Source organism: Colletes latitarsis, chromosome 4, assembly GCF_051014445.1.
Source record: "Colletes latitarsis isolate SP2378_abdomen chromosome 4, iyColLati1, whole genome shotgun sequence".
Classification (NCBI taxonomy): domain Eukaryota; kingdom Metazoa; phylum Arthropoda; class Insecta; order Hymenoptera; family Colletidae; genus Colletes; species Colletes latitarsis.
The window spans coordinates 35,900,402-35,921,438 of NC_135137.1; the positions used below are offsets into that span (position 1 = coordinate 35,900,402).

General features: G+C 42.6%; 1 protein-coding gene across 4 annotated transcripts in view; it reads right to left on the minus strand.

Moving 5' to 3' along the window:
- The window catches only part of LOC143341014 (uncharacterized), a 47,357-nt gene that overhangs the window by 5,984 nt on the left and 20,336 nt on the right, over positions 1–21,037 (minus strand). For all 4 annotated transcript variants that reach the window (XM_076763517.1, XM_076763516.1, XM_076763515.1 and 1 more), the window contains one exon: positions 14,430–14,854. In XM_076763517.1, coding sequence (XP_076619632.1) covers positions 14,430–14,854 — 425 coding nt within the window. The remainder of the gene's footprint in view (positions 1–14,429; positions 14,855–21,037) is intronic.

Consider the following 21,037-nt stretch of genomic DNA (forward strand, 5'->3'; position numbering starts at 1 on the left):
AAGAGGAAGGTTTGTCGCCGCTAACAGTGGCTTAATAATTAATAAAACGCTAGTCGTTTCGGAACTGCGCGCGTCTAAACTTTTAGTATTTTTAATGCGGAGAGAGCGTGGATAGCGGAATCTAAAAAATTATCTTTTACATAAATTGCGATATCTCGAAAACGGTAAGTCGGATCGACAAAAACCAAAAACCGTTTTAAAGAGGAAGGTTTGCCGCCGCTAACAGTGGCTTAATAATTAATAAAACGCTAGTAGTTTCGGAACTGCATGTGTTTAAATTTTTACTACTTTTAATTCGCGTTTCTATGTTATCTAGACTGTTTATTAAAATGTTACAACTCCTAAATAAATTATTTGGGTAATTTCACATTTGCAATAAGTCTATTAAATATTATTGACCTTAGTGACAACGTTATCTCATACGATTTCGATTTATTTTTACAGAAAGAATCGATTATTTTATATTTTGTTCCCTGGATAGAAATCTACAATTTCTAAGAGTCTAAGAAGCATATTTGTAAGACCAACATTCGCAGTTTAAGTCGAATTAAATAATATTAAAGTCTGTGGGAGGTTCCTTCGCCTACTGTAAACTACGTTCTCACGTAAGACTTAATTATCGAGTAATATTGATTTCTAAAATCCGAGTCGTATCGCGAATAATTTTCTCCTCGTGGAATCCGATCCGGTTCCCCAGATTCTCGAAGATTTGTCGAAGGCTGTCGTGCTCCTCGAAGCAAGAGTCCGTGACTTCGGGGGGGTGAAATGGGGATCGGAGAAAAAAGAGAACGGGGCTAAGGCTCCTAATTGGGAGTGTCCTAATTGGACGGAATTACCGTCGATTCGACGCTCCTTGTGGCTAAGCCTCGGGCGCGGAGAAAGCATCACGGTCTTTTTATCGAGTTCCCTTATCCCTTCGAATTTACACGAGAAGACGATACGCTCGAGGGGAACAGTGGCGCGATTAAGGTCCAAACCGTCGCTCCCCCGAGAGTCGTGCCACTCGCGCGAAACACAAATCGGAAGCCAGCGCATTAATGCCGGTTAATTGTCAATTAATTTCCACTTTTAAGAATTCCAAGGATCCTAGCCCGCGAACTCTAACCGTCCCTCCAACCTCCCACACCCGTCACAAAAGGCCTCCCATTATAACTTCGACGAACGATTCATTATCCAATTAGTCATTAAGAACGGAATCGGGCTCGATCGTTCCATCGCCGCTGCCTGGAGTTATTAATTCGTCGACGGGCAAATTGAGTCCAGTTCGACTCGTTAAAGTATTTAATCGGCCCCGGATCGGAAATCTTTACCCTCCACCCTATAGACCACTCTCGTTACACATGGTTCTCCGAAAGACTGCAAAAAGCAGCTTCAGAAAAATCCTCATTTACACAAAATTTTGTGAATTTAATTATGTACAATTAAATTAAATTAAATAGGTGAAAGTCAAAGTTCAATGTAAGGCAAGTACAACGACGTACTTCTAACAGAAATGTTTAGCTTCCAATCCATGCTTGACGAAGTTTGAGAAACACTGACACATATATAGCAATATTACTCCAGCGAGGCAATGGTTTCGGTTCCTGACGTATCAGTTCGCGCGTATTTCTCCGATTTCGAGGGTTCCGTTCCCTTTGTTTCCCCGATCGCACCCCCGGCGCTCGGGGCGCGACTTCCGATCCTCGTTTCGTCTTAATCCACTCGTGGTGGCCCGGACGCGCAATAATAAACGGCGAGAAACGGGGAAAGCTCAATCTCCGAGCGGAGGCTTTTACGGGGGGATGGCCATAATATCTGGTCATCGTCGGGTTCGATCCACTCCCGACGGCCTCTCGTCGGTTTCACAGGGGGGGTGGCGCGTGTGTGGACAGAGGAGAGAAAAACACTCGGACGCGAGAAGAGATTACGCGCGGAGAGCACGAGGGCGTCGGGTGAGAGAGCAGAGGAAAGCGTCACATTAAGAAAGAATTATGGTCTATGGACTCTTCTCGTGGGAGTCCTCCTCGTCAATTAATACTGTCCCTTTCTTCTCGCCTCTTCTCGCGGTTCCTCCCTGTTTCTTCCCCCCCTCCGCGACGATCTCTCGCCCCTGTTCGCGTTTTATCCGATCTAGCCTCGAGAGGAGGACCCCGAGAACAGGCCGCGATGATACTTGGATTGCAAGACGAGTTTTATTAAATTTTTGCTTCATCCAAAGTGATCCATGATGAGCTTCATTGGAAAATATTTCACCCTAACCGGAGGACCTCGTTTCGTACAATTTTTACTTATTCTGTATATACAAAAATGTTTAATTGAATAAAACAATGAGATAGTTTGGAAGGACGATTTTAAATATGAGCTATCAAACGTGACTGGAAAATATTTCACCCAGAACTGGAGGACCTCGTCTCATTCAATTTTTACTTATTTTGTATGTACAGAAATTCTTAATTGAGTAAATCAATAAGATTATAGAACAAAATGGTAAGAAGCATTAAGAAAGAATTATGGTCTATGGACTCTTCTCGTGGGAGTCGTCCTCGTCAATTAATACTGTCCCTTTCTTCTCGCCTCTTCTCGCGGTTCCTCCCTGTTTCTTCCCCCCCTCACGCAACGATCTCTCGCCCCTGTTCGCGTTTTATCCGATCTAGCCTCGAGAAGAGGACCCCGGGAACAGGCCGCGATGATACTTGGATTGCAAGACGATTTTTATTAAATTTTTGCTGCATCCAAAGTGATCCACGATGAGCTTGATTGGAGAATATTTCACCCCAACTGGAGGACCTCATTTCGTACAATTTTTACTTATTCTGTATATACAAAAATGTTTAATTGAATAAAACAATGAGATAGTTTGGAAGGACGAATTTAAATATGAGCTATCAAACGTGACTGGAAAATATTTCACCCCAACTGGAGGACCTCGTCTCATTCAATTTTTACTTATTTTGTATGTACAGAAATTCTTAATTGGGTAAATCAATAAGATTATAGAACAAAATGGTAAGAAACATTAAGAAAGAATTATTGTCTATGGACTCTTCTCGTGGGAGTCCTCCTCGTCAATTAATACTGTCCCTTTCTTCTCGCCTCTTCTCGCGGTTCCTCCCTGTTTCTTCCCCCCCTTACGACGATCTCTCGCCCCTGTTCGCGTTTTATCCGATCTAGCCTCGAGAGGAGGACCCCGGGAACAGGCCGCGATGATACTTCTGCTCTCCGTTAACGTTTCGCGCGTCTCGAGGGTTATCGAGCCACCTGCGAGACTTTCTCTCTCGACGCCCAGCCGTATGAAAAGCCGACCGTCGGGTTTTATTGCTCGAGGCCCGGAAGAGAACGCCCGCTTGGGCAACGCAGCGCGGTTTCGCTCGCGCCTCCAACGCCGGTAAACGTGAAATTTATGCGCGACCCGGTCGCGGGAATTACGTTCCCGGAGTTCACTCGGCGAAGGTAAATTTTAATTGTCCGGGACCGGGATTCTTGCGCAAGGTAGCCCGGAACACTCCCCGTCGATTATTTAGGGGCAGTTCCCCAAGTACCGAACACTTACGATCTTTTTTAAATCGTTAAAATATTTTATGCCCTCTGTACTGTTTTATTCATAATTTAGCAATATCAGAAATCAATATAAAGCAACAGAACATACAGGGTGTTCGGCCACCCCTGGGGAAAATTTTAATGGGGGATTTTAGAGGCCAAAATAAGACGAAAATCAAGTGTATCGATTTGTTGATGGAGGCTTCCTTAAAAAGTTATTAGCAATTAAATTCGAAAATTTCAAATCGTTCTAAAAAAATTATTTTTAGTTGCAGGAGTCAATTGGAGTCATTTTTGGTCATTACACATACCCCTGAAATCCTACTCAGTTTCGAGAAAAAAATTCAAGTTGATACTGAAATTTTTAGATGAAATTAAACAATTTCAAATCATACTAAAAAAATTATATTTAGTTACAGGGGTCAATTACAATCATTTTTGGTCATTATACATACACCCGAAATCTTACTCAGTTTCGAGAAAAAAATTCCTTACCAAAAATATCATTTCTGGCCAGAAATGTTACCCCGAAATTTCGTGCGAATCTTTAAAACGTCATAACTTCTGAACGAATTGGACGATTTTAATGTTTAAAAAAGCAAACTACGCGCATTTTAGTGTAGAATATGTAGAAATTACAAAAATATTCGAAAAGTTGCTCCTAAATCCCGTAAAGTGAGAAAAACCACATAAAAATCGTCCAATTTTCAAGCAGCCAATACTCCTACTATAGCGAATATATTTCAATGAAACTTTTTTCTGAAGTAGTGCTCATGGATACCTACAAAAAAGTATTGGACAACTATTCTATAGGGCACCAAACAAAATTATTAAAAATGAAAAATGAATTTTGTAGAAAAATGGACAAGCCTAAATTTTTCGGCGAAAAATAAAAATTTCGAATCGTTCTAAAAAAATTATTTCTAGATTCTGGGGGTAAATACAACCATTTTTGGTGAATACACATACCCCCGAAATCCTACCCACTTTCTAGAAAAAAATTCGAGAAGGTGTGAAATTTTTCGATGGGAAAAAAAATTTCAAATCGTTCTGAAAAAATTATTTTCAGTTGCGGGGATTAATTACAATAATTTTTGTTTGAAGTGTTCATGAAACTTGATCATTGATCGCGTAGTGTTTCACACTTTAAAGATATCGTTACTGTACGATTTTAGAACTATTCAAAATTTAAATATTAACGAGCGCCCAGATTCTGCGAGTGAAATACGTATGAACCTCTTTATGGATTATTTCCAGAACATCAGACATCCGTCAGAAATGCATGATTCGTAAACTAACACAATTTCCTAATCCAAGATTCGGATAACTGTCACTCCCGATTCGAAACGGTCTCGAGGATAGTTCGCGAGTTCGGTGAACCGAGCAGCGATTAAAATTTCGCAGACGGTGCAGGCCGCGAATAACTCGCTCCTGAATCTTACAACACTCTGCCGATTAACCCTTAAACGCGATCGCGATATTTCGCCAGGTGTGGTAATTGCTAGAAAACTTTTGCGGCCGATCAAACGTGACCGGCTATTAATAATGTTTCGATTCCACCGGCAAGTCTCTAATAGCAGCGCGAGGCTGCATTAGACAGCTCAAACTGTAATTAATTCTTTTTCCTCGACGACCGGCACCGATATGTCTGCGTAAAATATGTTTCCCCGACAAACGAATTATTAACCTCGGGAAGAAAGATTGCAAAAATTCGAGTTTGCTTTGTCGGAATTTACGCAACGAACGGCGTCAAATAAATTTCATCGAGCACTTAAAATCGTACAGTTTCGAAATATTCCATTCGATAATGGAAAAATCGAATTTTTATCGGGCGAGTGACCCACAAACGACTTCGAAATTCGTACTCGAGCAATTTCATCCCCCCGTTCTCGGTATCTTCGCGTTCATCGGTGTATCGCGCGTAGGAAAAATCGCCGCAATTACCCGTACTTCTTGGCGATAACCGTTCCCGCTCCAGGTGTGTACACTGCGCAGCAACGACGCGAAGGATAAATAAATGCCTCTCGGTATCTCTGGTGGAAGCCAGGCGCAGTCAGCTCGCGACTACTGGAAGCCAGGAGGGATTATTGTGCAACGTAATTGCGCTGCGCGGCGTTGAAACGGCCGATCGGGGCCCCGAGACGCGTTTCGTCGAGCCGCGTAAGAAAAAGCCAATGGAAAACGGAGGTTTGCGGTCGGGACACCGAGAGACTCGAGCCTCGACAGGGAACGCGCAACGCACCGTGGAACTGAACGATAAAATCCGCTGCCAGTCATCGCGCTGGACGCTCGAAACGGACTCGGTGTTTCCCAACTTTTTTCCCTTCTAAGCTCCCGGTGCCTTTTGCCCTTACGCGTCATGGCCTACTGGCGATCGCCACTTTTTGAAATTGACCGCAACTTCGTTCGATTTACGAGCATTTTGTGGGAGAATCGCCCACGGAGTACTTGTGCACAGATTATATGCGTGCAAATTTCTTCTATTTTTCATCCGATGTTGATTATTAACCCAATAAATTGATTGGACTCTCGATCTCGAGAGAATTATTTTACTTAATATTTTGTTCTAATAATCGAAGTGAAATCGAGGAATTGGATATTTCTTGCAAAAGTAAATTCAAAATATAGAGAATGAAACTTTTTCGTGTGATCTTTCATTGTTGAAAGAAATAAGAGATTCCGATTTAATATATACATACTTTAAGTCTTGAGTGAACTCACAATTTCAACTGAATTTTATCAAATTGGTAAATGGAAATCAACTTTAAAGCATTCTTTATCTTTACACTACAGCATGGTGTATATTTTATTCAATTTAAGCAGAAGGCTTCGAAATACTACGGATAATTGTTATACTCAAAATGAAAGAGTTTCTATATAGAAATAATCACGACCAAGAAATTATAGATCGAACCCATTTGAGTATAATAATTACACGTGGTATTTCGACGCCTTTTGCTTAAGTAGAATAGAATATCATGCTGTAGTGTAGAGAGAAAGGATAGTGTCTTCAGTAAGGAGAATATGGACAGACAGTAGTCAGACAGCAATTCCTGCCAGAGCTAATATTCCCTGCTCCCTACTGTACATTTATAATACTCTCATAGAAATATTAATAATCAACATAACCAAATGAAAAATAGAAAAAAATAAATTTGCTTATATTATGCTCAAAATGAAAGAGTTTCTATATAGAAATAATCACGACCAAGAAATTACAGATCGAACCTATTTGAGTATAATAATTACACGTGGTATTTCGACGCCTTTTGCTTAAGTAGAATAGAATATCATGCTGTAGTGTAGAGAGAAAGGATAGTGTCTTCAGTAAGGAGAATATGGACAGACAGTAGTCAGACAGTAATTTCTGCCAGAGCTAATCTTCCCTGCTCCCTACTGTACATTTATAATACTCTCATAGAAATATTAATAATCAACATAACCAAATGAAAAATAGAAAAAAATAAATTTGCTTATATTATGCTCAAAATGAAAGAGTTTCTATATAGAAATAATCACGACCAAGAAATTACAGATCGAACCTATTTGAGTATAATAATTACACGTGGTATTTCGACGCCTTTCGCTTAAGTAGAATAGAATATCATGCTGTAGTGTAGAGAGAAAGGATAGTGTCTTCAGTAAGGAGAATATGGACAGACAGTAGTCAGACAGCAATTCCTGCCAGAGCTAATCTTCCCTGCTCCCTACTGTACATTTATAATACTCTCATAGAAATATTAATAATCAACATAACCAAATGAAAAATAGAAAAAAATAAATTTGCTTATATTATGCTCAAAATGAAAGAGTTTCTATATAGAAATAATCACGACCAAGAAATTACAGATCGAACCTATTTGAGTATAATAATTACACGTGGTATTTCGACGCCTTTTGCTTAAGTAGAATAGAATATCATGCTGTAGTGTAGAGAGAAAGGATAGTGTCTTCAGTAAGGAGAATATGGACAGACAGTTGTCAGACAGCAATTCCTGCCAGAGCTAATCTTCCCTGCTCCCTACTATACATTTATAATACTCTCATAGAAATATTAATAATCAACATAACCAAATGAAAAATAGAAAAAAATAAATTTGCTTATATTATGCTCAAAATGAAAGAGTTTCTATATAGAAATAATCACGACCAAGAAATTACAGATCGAACCTATTTGAGTATAATAATTACACGTGGTATTTCGACGCCTTTTGCTTAAGTAGAATAGAATATCATGCTGTAGTGTAGAGAGAAAGGATAGTGTCTTCAGTAAGGAGAATATGGACAGACAGTAGTCAGACAGCAATTCCTGCCAGAGCTAATCTTCCCTGCTCCCTACTGTACATTTATAATACTCTCATAGAAATATTAATAATCAACATAACCAAATGAAAAATAGAAAAAAATAAATTTGCTTATATTATGCTCAAAATGAAAGAGTTTCTATATAGAAATAATCACGACCAAGAAATTACAGATCCTTTTGCTTAACTAGAATAGAAAATCATGCTGTGGAAATCGAACCTACTTTACATAGAATGAAATCAGTTACGAACTGTGCATATTCGACTTTCGGGCCCCAAAGCAACAAAACTCGAGTATCAAACCAGATATGAAACACCGAAATAGCGTAACACCGAATCGTTTTCCAAACTTTGAACGAATCTACTTATTTTCGAAGCAGGTCTGACGCTAATTGGGAATCCCTGAAAAGAAGACGTAAAGTCGGAACGAGGATCGCGATCGCGTGCTGTCGAAGAAAAACGAGGGACTTTCTTGCGGGGCTCGCTGGCGAAGAAGAGAGGAGGTTCTTGCTCGTCGCTGCCAAGGGATCCGTTATGGCTACCGAGTGGCTCCGGCGTCTAATGTATCAATTTGCGCGTCGGCCGATCGTTTAAATAACTGATAAATGTCGGCGGAACGTTTCATTAGCCGCGCGCCGGGCAAATTGCTCCCCGTTCGCGGAAATCTGTTGCACGAGACCCGAGGAATATTTTATCCTGTCCGCGGCGCGGGCAATTTTCTGCCCGTCGCTACAAATGGCTTTCGTTCAGCTCCGCGGAAAGAAAAGGCGCCGCGAAGATACGCACGATCCCCTCGGACCCGGAGAGTTTAGCGCGCGTTTCTTTTCACCGCCGCTGAAGCCTCGCGGATTTCTTCAAACGAGACACGCATTGAAGTTCTTTGGACCGTCGGGGTCTCGCGGGACGCCTCTTAACGACGTTTCCAAGAACGTTTCCCCGTTTACGTATTTCTCACGGAATTCGAGAAACATTCGTGTCAGACTTTGATGAAACTCTCTTTAAAAAATTATCAAATTAATAATTCACGAGTATCGCGATTTAGAGTTTTCGTAACGGAGAAGAGTGTTCGTTAGAGGCAAGAATCGTCTAGCGAGGAGGAAGGAGGCGAGAGAAAGGGGGCTACGATTGCACGAGATAATTGAAGATAATTTTCTCGGCCCGTGGCCACGGCTCGTGCTGCCATGCCCACTTAACTTTCACGTAAGGGGATGTGACCACTTAGCCGTTACATGCTCGCTTGCTCTCCATGCATATGTAAAGCGGTGGCTTCCCATGACGAATGGGGAAAGACGGGAATCGCGATCGTAACTTACGCGCGACGACGCGCTCCGCGTTCGATCTCGGCCTCCGGAGCAGCGAGACGCGAGGAACGACGTTACAGCGTCCGGTAAAAGGAGCCTGAGAAGGTATACCCAACGAGCTACACGCGAAAACGCGCTCGGGGAACACCTGTTGTCGATGGAAAGTTTCCTTTGCGTGTCGTTCATCAGCACGATATTTTTAAATTTTATAAACGATGTTTGACTATGTAAAACTCACATTTGTAGTTCCTTACATGTTACATCTTTTGTACTAAAGGGTTTATTCTCGTTAACAAATGAATAATAATAATAATGGAAGGGCCTCAAAGAATTTTTTTATTTCTCACGAGAAAATGTCAAACGAATTTTCGAAACTCGAAGTTTTTAGATAGATATTTTCTGGGACACCTTACCGTGTAAATGCGAGGATCCTTTCTTACGCCTGGAGCCATTAAAAATTCCTATCAACGATTTCGAAGCAATATCGCGCGGTAATTGGAGGCGGAAGGTGAAAGTATAAATCAAAATCTTACGCAACGCGTCGTGTTGCAAATCGATTTTAACGACACTTCGCGAAGTAGGGAAACCGATAAATATTTCTTCCCTGTCCGAGCGTTCGTGTCAACACTCGATAGTTTATGAGATATTTGACAATAAAGACCGCCAGTCGTTCGCTAATGCATGAAAACCCCGATCGGTTAAATTATCCTTTCGCGTCGGGTAGAAGCGCCTCGCGAAGCTGGAAACTATTTTTCTATTTTACGCTTAACGTGAAAAAAGTATCACGGACAATGAAAAAAATTCGCGAGTGAAGCAACCTTGTGAACGATGAGGAAATAATGCATTAGACTGAGCTGGTGAGCGATTAAGGCTAAAAATTACATAATGGAATGCACACGTTCGAACAACGTTCTACAGAATTATATCTTTCTAATCTTATTGGCAACTGGCGAAACGACTCCGAGAAAAATGGCTAAGTAGCTGCATTGTATTCGTCTCTTCGAATTTTGGGATTTTATTGGATTGCAAGACGAGTTTTATTACATTTTTGTTGCATTCAAAGTCATCCATGATGAGCTTCATTGGAAAATATTTCACCCCAACTGGAGGACCTCATTTCGTATAATTTTTACTTATTCTGTATAAAAAAAAATGTTTAATTGAATAAAGAGATCGTAGAACAAGATAGTAACTATTTAATAGTTTGGAGGGACGAATTTAGACATGAACTATCAAACGTGACTGTGGAAAATATTTCACCCCAACTGGAGGACCTCATCTCATTCAATTTTTACTTATTCTGTATAAAAAAAAAATGTTTAATTGAATAAAGAGATCGTAGAACAAGATAGTAACAATTTAATAGTTTGGAGGGACGAATTTAAACATGAACTATCAAACGTGACTGTGGAAAATATTTCACCCCAACTGGAGGACCTCATCTCATTCAATTTTTACTTATTCTGTATAAAAAAAAAATGTTTAATTGAATAAAGAGATCGTAGAACAAGATAGTAACCATTTAATAGTTTGGAGGGACGAATTTAAACATGAACTATCAAACGTGACTGTGGAAAATATTTCACCCCAACCGGAGGACCTCATCTCATTAAATTTGTACTTATTTTGTATGTACACAAATTTTTAATTGAATAAAGAGATCGTAGAACAAAACGGTAAGAATTCAATAGTTTGGAAGGACGAATTTAAACATGAACTATCAAACGTGACTGTGGAAAATATTTCACCCCAACTGGAGGACCTCATCTCATTCAATTTGTACTTATTTTGTATGTACACAAATTTTTAATTGAATAAAGAGATCGTAGAACAAAACGGTAAGAATTTAATAGTTTGGAAGGACGAATTTAAATATGAACTATCAAACGTGACTGCGGAAAATATTTCACCCCAACTGGAGGACCTCATCTCATTCAATTTTTACTTATTTTGTATGTACAAAAATTTTTAATTGAATAAAGAGATCGTAGATCAAAACGGTAAGAATTTAGTAGTTTGGAGGGACGAATTTAAACATGAACTATCAAACGTGACTGTGGAAAATATTTCACCCCAACTGGAGGACCTCATCTCATTCAATTTTTACTTATTTTGTATGTACAACAATTTTTAATTGAATAAAGAGATCGTAGAACAAAACGGTAAGAATTCAATAGTTTGGAAGGACGAATTTAAATATGAACTATCAAACGTGACTGTGGAAAATATTTCACCCCAACCGGAGGACCTCATCTCATTCAATTTTTACTTATTCTGTATGTACAAAAATTCATAATTGAGTAAATCAATGAGATTATAGAAGAAAATGGTAACAATTTAATAGTTTGGAAGTACGAATTTAAATATGAACCATCGAATATAACCGCAAACTATCAAACGTGACTGTTAATCGGTTCTCAAGGTACCTGAAATTCGAGGTGGAAGTTGAACGAAGAACGAAGGTAATACCTTCCCATTCTCCATAAAGCGAGCAGTAACGCTAAGCTCCGGCTTTACGATGCTTCCGTCTTACGCAACGAGACAAATATATAAAAGTAGATGAGAAGAGGAGTCGCAGGAAGGAGAGTTAACATCCGGAAACGTAGGAAACAGGACGTCTCTCTCGACCATCGTCAGATTAATCTGACACTTCGATTCCCTCGTAGGGAGGAACGCAAACAGGAGGAGGAGGACCCGTAGAGACAATCCCGTCGAGAATTCGCCACGATTCGTATTATCAACAAGCCGGTCCTCGAGTTACCGAGCCGAAGAGCCGATCGGTATCCGATCTCTGACGAGCATCCAACGTAGGAGAAGAGATTTCTTCAATTTCACGGGTCTGTTCGCCCCCCTTCAATTACCAACACTTAACCAGCAATAATTAGACGTTCCAGGATTGGGTATCACGCTGGCGCGGACCTTTAAAGCGAATAAAGTCAAGACGGGATAAAGGAGAGGACGCCCTTCCGCCTTGTTCATCTTTTTCTCCTTGTTTCACAGACTCCGGGCTGTCTCCCTCTCGCGCCGCCCCCGCCTCGCCACCCGAGGCTTCTTTCTTTCAATCGGCCGCGGCAAATCACGGGGAATCTCGTAAAACCGTGAAAGGACTCTGCTTTTGTCGTCGACGCGCAGTGAAAAGAACGGCCGACCGTAATAATCGTCCACGGGAGAAACTATCTCCGCTTCACGACGAACCTGCTGGTAAGTGATTGCGTCGGGGATTAGTTCTGTTTTTATACCGGTTAACTGTCCATTACGAACGAGTGGATATTGCTTCTCGATCGTTCTTACCAACAAATTAGTAACCTTGTTCCACGAACGGGTGTATCGGCGACGACACGCGGGATCGATTGTACCGAATCGATCAAGCGAGACTATTTCTAATGGAGGAAATGAATTGTGCCCTGCTGTGCAAAGTACAACGTTAGCGACTGATGAAGATAAAACGCACGCAGTCTTCGAATTTATCGCTCGACGTCTCGGTTCGAAGATCGGTTGCAATTTCACTATTTAACTATCGGGTACTGAATTATTCTCTGTTCCTAATTCACGTTCACGTATGTTTTATTCAAGATTTGGCTGGAGAGCGTCTTTTCTACTTGCAGTTTAAAAATTTTATTTTCTGAAAAACGTCAACATAATGAACCATTACACGAGCTACATTGACCTGCCAACATGTACTTTTTCCAACGAATAAACTGTATATTATTTCATTACAAAATTTCACATATTTATTTCGAAATCCTACACTTTCTATGGGGAAAATTATATTCTCAATTTCAAGGAGGAACCTGAGTGCGTTAAGCTGAGTTTAGGTTTTAACAAAAATGGTAGATTTTCGAGCGTTTGCGTTGGACAAACAACGAAGGGCGTCGTAAAATCAGTGGAACCGTCGCGTTTGGGTGGCCGATACATATTTGATCGAGCGATCGGCGTGTTTTGGGAGACCGTAGAGGAGAACCGTGATGAAGTGGCGGCGGCGTACACACTGGGAGCAATACTAGACGTCTTAACGGTGGCGGGTAGATATTTATTGCGCCCGTGGGACATCGACGGTGCCACCGATATAACTAAATTCGCGTTTATGGCCCCGGCTGACCCACTCCAAGCCGCCAATTTCTCTCTTTCTTCCGAGATACGTGCCTCGAAACACCGCGGCGAAATGAGAGATACTGAATCATTCGTGGGACCATTAAATCGTCGGCATCGCGACCGGAAGGGACGGGGCTACTCCGGTCCAATCGATTCTCTGCAATTGCTACGGACAGCTTATCGAATTCTGTATCCGTGCAGCAACGAAGAAACAGCCAAAGAAAATTTTTAAATAATCGTTTCGAGCGTCGCGCGTGAATTGTTCATTCTCCGGAGGCAACAAAAACCGAGCATTCTTTCCTACGACGTTATTCTCGCGCGTCGATATAAAACAAGACGTTCCAGGTGCGTCGGTGTAAAATTAATTTAGAAATTAAAGGCGTAAAAGTGCCCAGGACCTCGGTTCCACGGATCCGCGGCATCTGCGTATTCCGAGAGAGGGGGGTTTTTACAACAGCCACGGGTGCGAGGGTGGCTTTACGACGAATAAAAGGGATCGCGGGGGTGGCTGGATATCGCGACAGGCGGCGCGAAAGCGTACCCAACGCAATTATTTTTATGCCGCGTGCCTTACACCTGTACTCCTCGCGTCGTAAACACTTCGCGCCGCGGACGAACAAAGTAACGATGAGCCCCATTCTACGGGCCGGGATGCCTCGAAACAAAAGATCGCGCCCGGGAAGAAAGGAGAAAATAAAATTACCGCCCGGGAGCATCAAATTTTTCTTGATGGGGGCGTAAAAAAAAAAATTCTGACGGGCGTTCTTGGTCTGCTATCGGGCAAGAGATTGCGTTTAATTTTCGAGGAGATTGAATTTTCCAGTGATTATTTCAAGTATGGTCAAATTTTAAACCTGATATTTGTAAAAAAGTACTATATTTTAAATCTTAAGTTTTTATAAAAATTCTGCAAGTGAAACATGTGTATAAAGAAAGTATTCCATATTAGAGGAACTGACCCTAGTTACTTATTAATGGATAAATTGGACCGGTGAATCCTCTAAAAATTCTAGAAATATTCACTTCGAAGAATTATTTAGCAACCTCGCCCCTATTAGATCGAATGATCAATACACTTTCGTGTAAAAAAAGTTTGCATAAATGGGGGATCGGAAGCATAGATTCTTTTTTATCCAAAGATTGCAAAGTTTTGGGTACCAAGATCGGAATCCCGGTTGCCACGAATTCGAAATCGTTAAGCGGAGAGTGGACTGACCTTGGTCTTGGATGCGTGGAAGTCGTCTGCGATGTTCCTAAGGTTTGCACCCACGCTCACCCACTGGTTCTCGTTGAAGGCCTGACCGAAGCGGCCGCAGCAATTGTTACAGGCCGGCTCGGCGACCGGTGGCTTCTTCATGGCCGCGGCGCCGCCATTCTCGGAGGCGAGCCTGCGTCTTCGCGGCCGTGGCCTAGGACTAGGCACCGGTGCCTCGTCGCTGCTGCACTCCGGAAACTGGAAGGCCGCGTCTCTCGTCGGACTGCTGGGCGCCGACACGGTCACCTGCGGCGCCGCGGCCGGAAGTTGCTCCACCGCGGACAGCACCAGGTCCGACAGAGGCAACCGCGACAGGTCAGAATCCACTAGAACCACCGGGTGTTCTCGGGTACCGAAACCCTCCCCCACGCGTCGCGGCAATCGATCTGCAAAAACAAAACAACACTGCCTTTCAAAACTGTACTCTCCAACGATTTACTCTGCACGAACATCCGCAAGATCAAGATGCTTCGCAAAGAAAACAAGAAACGAACACATCTCACACGCAGCAAGCGAATAGACAAATCTTGTGTGTTAATATCTTAACTCTGTAAATGTCCAACCGATACTCGAATTTAATTTACTCAGAGTGTTTCGCATTTTAACGAAAAATCCATGAATGCTTTGTTAAGAAGTTATGTTTGTATTTTAAAGTGACGCCTGTCTTTGTTGAGCCACTTTTGGCATCGACGTACTATTGAATTTATTGTTGACTTCATATTGTATATGAAATGAATATCTGTATTCATTTTGAACACTCTAATTCGTTCACAAGACACAACAAAATTGAAATTACAGTATATAACTTGACGTCATAGAGACTCATATTATAAAAACAGTAAACATATCTTAATTTACATGTTTATGCCACTCGACACTGCATCTCGTATTGGCCTGTGTCAAACTGAGAGAAACAGCGTTATCGTATCTTTCACAGTTCATATTTCTGTTATGACTTCTTAACAAATCATTTATGGATTCTTTGCTATACGATATTTTAGTCTTAGTTTTGCTGGTAGAATACATTTGGGACGCAAGTCTTCGAATATTCGACAAATAATTCCAGTAATTCCCGTTATTTTATACCGTTTAAAAAATATCTTCCGTCAAACCAACAGTTTCGAATGCTTTGGGAAGATTTAGTCTAATTTGCGTGTGACGAAACGCAGGCTGAAATCCCCCGCGACAGACGATATCCTTGCTCGAGCGCAAAGGTTTCGCCGGATCATCTTAAAGAGCAATCTCCGCGCGATTCATCACCGTTTCGATCGCTTCGAGCGATCTTCCCAACTCTCGTCTAAAAACAGATGGACGCGAGATACGGCCAGCGGGCCCCGGGATCGACGAAATACGTATTCGAGCGATTCGTATTGAACGTATCTGTATTTGCCATCGATAATTAATCGTGGACGGAGAACCAACGTTGCGTCACAACAATGGAAATGCTACGATCTACGCACACCGGCGAGCCGACCACGTCGCTTATAAGGTTTAATGCCACTGGGCACAGACAACGGCGAGGCAACCAGTGCCCTGTAATGGCAGCGAACGACATTGTTGGCTAATGATTGTTCGAAAATTTACAGCGGTCGATCCGACAGCAGCCTTCGTTCCGCGATTTCGACACTGATTTTTGCCTCTACCTCCCTTTTCTCGATCCCTCTGTTTCCTCAAACCCCCCCCTCGAGTACAAAATAAATCTCGTGAAAATTATACCTCGTTACAGTGAGTGTCTTTCACTTCCTCGAATAATGTTACAATAGAGTCAAATAACGTGTAAAATAAAAACTATTATTTCTCAAAGAATCAAAAATTATAAAAATAAACGTTATCTATTAAAAATTGCCCGTAACAAAGAGGTCTAAAAACGAGTCGAAGAGTTTCGTAACAAAGGACGAAATACTATGAACGACATTTTCGTCGAATAATTATTTTAGCGACGTCGTTTTCCGTAAAGGGGCAACCGCTGGTGCACTTACCTCATGCAACGCGACGTCGCGCGTTCTCGGTTCGCCCAATCAGAACCGATTAAACGAGAGTCATACGGACTGCGTTCCATCGAGAAGAAAAGAAACGTCGAGCGAGCTATTCGAGGCTCGTTCGATATCTGACGAGCGATACGAGAGACCAGCCATGGCAGACTGCCTGTCTCGTCGCGCGCGCGCTTTTATCGCCCAACAGTAAGCACGAAGAAGCGTTTTGCGGTTGATAAGTCCCCGACGTTGATTGTGGTCTCTCGTGTATTTTACGTAGACGCGAGATAAACGCCGCGCAATTTCGCCCGTAAACCCGGTAAACAGAAACGCGTTCGACCAGCTCCCTCGTTTTTATGCCCCTCCCGGTAATTAAGAGCGGGACAAGAGGGGTCAGGGTCACTGGAAAACTAGTTTTAAACGAGCCACTTTCGGAGCTGACTCGCGCGCTGCTCCGTTCTTTATTCCACTCGAGTTTTACGATGTGACAATGGGGGCTCCGCAAAGTGGACATTGTTATCGATATACGAAACCGATTGCAACGAGTGTCGTAAAAGAAATATGGAGAGACGATTAAACTTTAATTTAGTTCCAATGGACGATAAAAGGAGAGACACTGAAACGTTCTTGTCTGAGACGGGAAGGATAAAATTGTTAAAATTCTGGGAGGATCGTTGGCTACAGTTGTCAAATGTACGACGCCAAGGAAACAGACAACTTCGCAATAAACTGTTGTACATCGTATCGCGCAAACGTATGAATAATAGCGCTTGTATCACTGATTCATCCTCCAGTTCCATTATACGTTTCTCTACTTAACTCGTCAAGGACTAGTTTAATTATTTTAGCAGAGCAATATTCAAAATTTAAAACGCTTAGCGCAATAGGCCCTCTTCCACTGTCTGCGCGCTCGAGTGCTCGAAATTTAATTCCCATTATCCAAACAAAATGATTGTTCGCGGAACTCCAGTTCCCTCGTTGAATAGGATTTCTTCTAAGAAGATTGAAACTAATGCTGAGCATAACAATTTAGTACGGAACATGCAGCGCACGTGTTCACGTATAATAATAGCATCAAAGCGGAAACGCGTAGCGCTAACTATAGAAATAAAACACGAGATCATTCGAAAGTTGGAAAGTAGCGAGAGTGCCGTAAAATTGTCAGGAATACACGGTGATATCGAAGAGTCGAGCGATTACTAGAATTAAAAATTGATTTTTCAAAGATCCTCCGAGCACCGATGAAAAATTTAGAAAAACTCGGCTCCGCACGATCGAGTATGAAATTTCAAATGTACAATGTTCGAGGGAAACGTTATTGAAATAAATTGTTGTTGTCGGCAGGTATTATTATTTTATCAGATCCACGAGACGATCGACGTTGTGAAAGCGAGTGATCCGTTGCTCGATTCGTCGTCATTATTATTATTAAACGTCTTTGTTACATAAACGTGAAAGAATCTGTGGTAGCTTGTATAAACAAATAAAAAAAACGTAATAGATAAAACAAATAAAGTAATACTGAAATAGAAATCGCGTGGATAATATACCGAACTACCTAAAAATACTTTGAAAAATTATCAATATTTTCCCCCAATGGTTCCCAAAAGTTTCGAGACTCGAGATTTCGATGATCGAGGATCGCGCGATCTAGGGAACGCGACTGGAATAGGATAATGTCCGTGGGCTTGGAGGAACATTTGAGCAGGGATATTTTTCGCATGTAAATGCAAGCCGATGCGTGACAAAATAACAATTCCTCCGCGCCTGGGGCCGCCATTGTCTCGGGATCCGCTCGTCGTCGTGCGCGCGAGCGCGAGCGAGTGCACGCGGTTGCATCCTTGACATTTCGAGTAAACGTCCGCGGAGGCACACAGGCCACTCGAGGCTCTTTCACTTGTGCAACTCGAGCGCGTGCGCATCGGGCCACACATCGTCGCCTACTCGTTCGATTAGCCGTGCATGCGATCGCGAAATCTCGCCGCGACGTAAAAGCGAGCCCGAGAGACCCGATGCACTCTCCCGGGCTAGCGATGGGACCAATCCAATGACATACTCGTCAACCCTTTCTGTACCAACGATTCCATACATCCTCAACTTTAACCCTCGTCATTTCAAATAAACTCCTACGCGATTACGTCCAACGCGTTCACTGTCACAGAGGGTCACTGGACGTTTCAAACTTACGTGGACTTCTGCTTGGGGAAATTTTAAACATCGTATATGGTAACAAATACCAATAGTCGAGACATTTCGATTCCTTAGGATCATCTTCAGAGTATCAAAAGTGAATCGAAATATTATGAATTGCAAATATGCAGAAATGTACGAGGATAAATTGTAGCGTTTCCGAAGGCTTTCAAGATATTTAATCGCAGCAGCGATCGACAACGTGCCAGCAGTGGACAGTTTCCGGACGAAACGTAAAAGTTGCTATCATAAGACAGGTGGTCGAGTTTATATTCTCGAGACAACCAGCAGAAAATATCTGATGAACAGAAATGATAGCTTGTCTATCTAATGCGAATCAAGGTATCCAGTTAGTCCTGTTATCGTTGAATCTTTTATTCGCGGAATTAAAGAGCTCGTTCAAGAAACTATGACATATGACGCCTATTTTCTTACGACTTTCCCCAAGTGTCATGAAACATGTACTGCAACTTTCGTTTCCTTAATGTATTAATTACTGAAACAACTTTTAGGAACTGGGAAAAATCAGATAGTATTTTTTATCCTATTTTTGTGAAATCTCGACTATGCGGATAGACAAAGAATCCAATAAGAATCGAAGGAAACATATTGGTCCCTGAAAATTTAATTTTCGAGTCATTTTTTATTAAAAATTTGTATTCGAAACGTTTTCAGACTTCGATATAAGGGGTGGTTTCTCTCTAAAAGATTTTTTCAAAGTTTGTGTCGAAATTGGAGCCTGACTGTTCGCAGAGTGAATTCGTCAGTCCCATCGCTACTCGTAGGACGCGGTTGCCGCTTTTCACCGCTTGCAAAACAGCCTTTAGCTTATCCGAAGACATCGAGAGACGCCCCCCGTTGGCTGTTCGCGCTTTCTACCGCGATTTTCCTCTCGCCAAATGTCACTACGCCTCGAGAGAGCTGCGTGAGAACGAACCTTTCCCGAAAGCGATTTATATAATAATCGGCCAACGCTAATTATTGCCCGGTCGAGCCCACCTATAAAACCGTTGCGCGGATTCTGTCCCGGTTAGGCGTAATTTACGGCCACGTTAAGCGTGATAAACGGCGAGCCTAATTCTGATTTATGCCGGGATTCAATTTGTTTCAATTTCAATCCGGTATCCGCCAGGAATTTCTCCGCTCGCGACTTCAAGGCAGTCCGCTTCGACTTCTCGTTGACTCTCGACCCCGACTTCAGGAAGCAAATTGAAATCCATCCCCCCCCCCCCCCCCGTAACTCGATTTGTAAAACATTTGTTGGAAGAGTGATATATCTTTGCAGAATACTTTTCAAGAATTCTAACTCAAAGGTTTCGAATTGAAATTCGTGGCTACGTTTCGATCGTTCCCGTTGATACGAGGGAGGGACAGAAAAGGGAATAGCGGCGCGCGCGTCCCATAAAAGCCGCGGTTCCCGAGCAAAAAGTGCATCGCGCACGTGGCCGACACCCGCGCGCACTCCTCGCGGTCTCGTGCATGCAGTTTCGTGCATCGAAGAAGCGGGAGAGAGAACGGTCGAAAACAAGTGTACGAGAGCGGGGTGAGCGCGTACACAAAGAACGAGAAGCTCCAGAGCGAAAGGAGAACGCGACTACGAAGAGAGAGACGAAAAGGGAGAAAAAAGAGAAAATCGTTCGAAAAACGGACGATATACGACGGGGAAAGAAACGAGCGTTAAAAAACCGAGTTCCACTCGAAAAGGAGAAAACGAACGAGGAAGCAAAAACACGGAACGAGGAGTGGGAGGACTGAGGGGGAAGAAAAAAAAACCGAGCAGAGCAAGAAAAACGCGGTTACGAGCGGAGAAAATTTTCGAGGGAGACAACGAGACAATGCGGAGTACATTATGTACCGGTGCGCGTTATGTCAAAGAGACTGAGACTGAAAAGGGCGAGAGGGGAGGGGAAGATCGAGCGCGCTGTGGCAGCATATGCGAGCACGTGAGTCACATGGAGCGCCCTTTGTACATAAGTGCAACGCAACTTGTTACAGTGTACGTAACCGTCAACCCTGGCAGAGCGCGCGAGCGCGAGCATCGATGACAACGCGCTCACGTAGGTGGTACGTATCGCGAGTGTGCACGGATCTCGGGTACGTGTGGCGCAGTGAACGCTCAACTGCACAAAGAACCCCTCTCAAGGCCGCCAGAGTCGCAACACACTCTGCACGTGCGTGCGTAAACACACTGCGGTGTGTGGACGCACGTACAGCGTGTGTATGTGCGCGCGAGAGAACCGAGCTCTCTCGCCGCTGCAGTCGAGTGCAGCGCTTTTTATCGTTCCGCGCTTTTGCCACTTTTCCGGGACAATGAGACACGCACCGCGGGAGACACAGCCGAACGAACTGCGTCGTTACGACGATCGCCTCTTTTCCTCGATGCCGACACGATCATGGACCAATTTT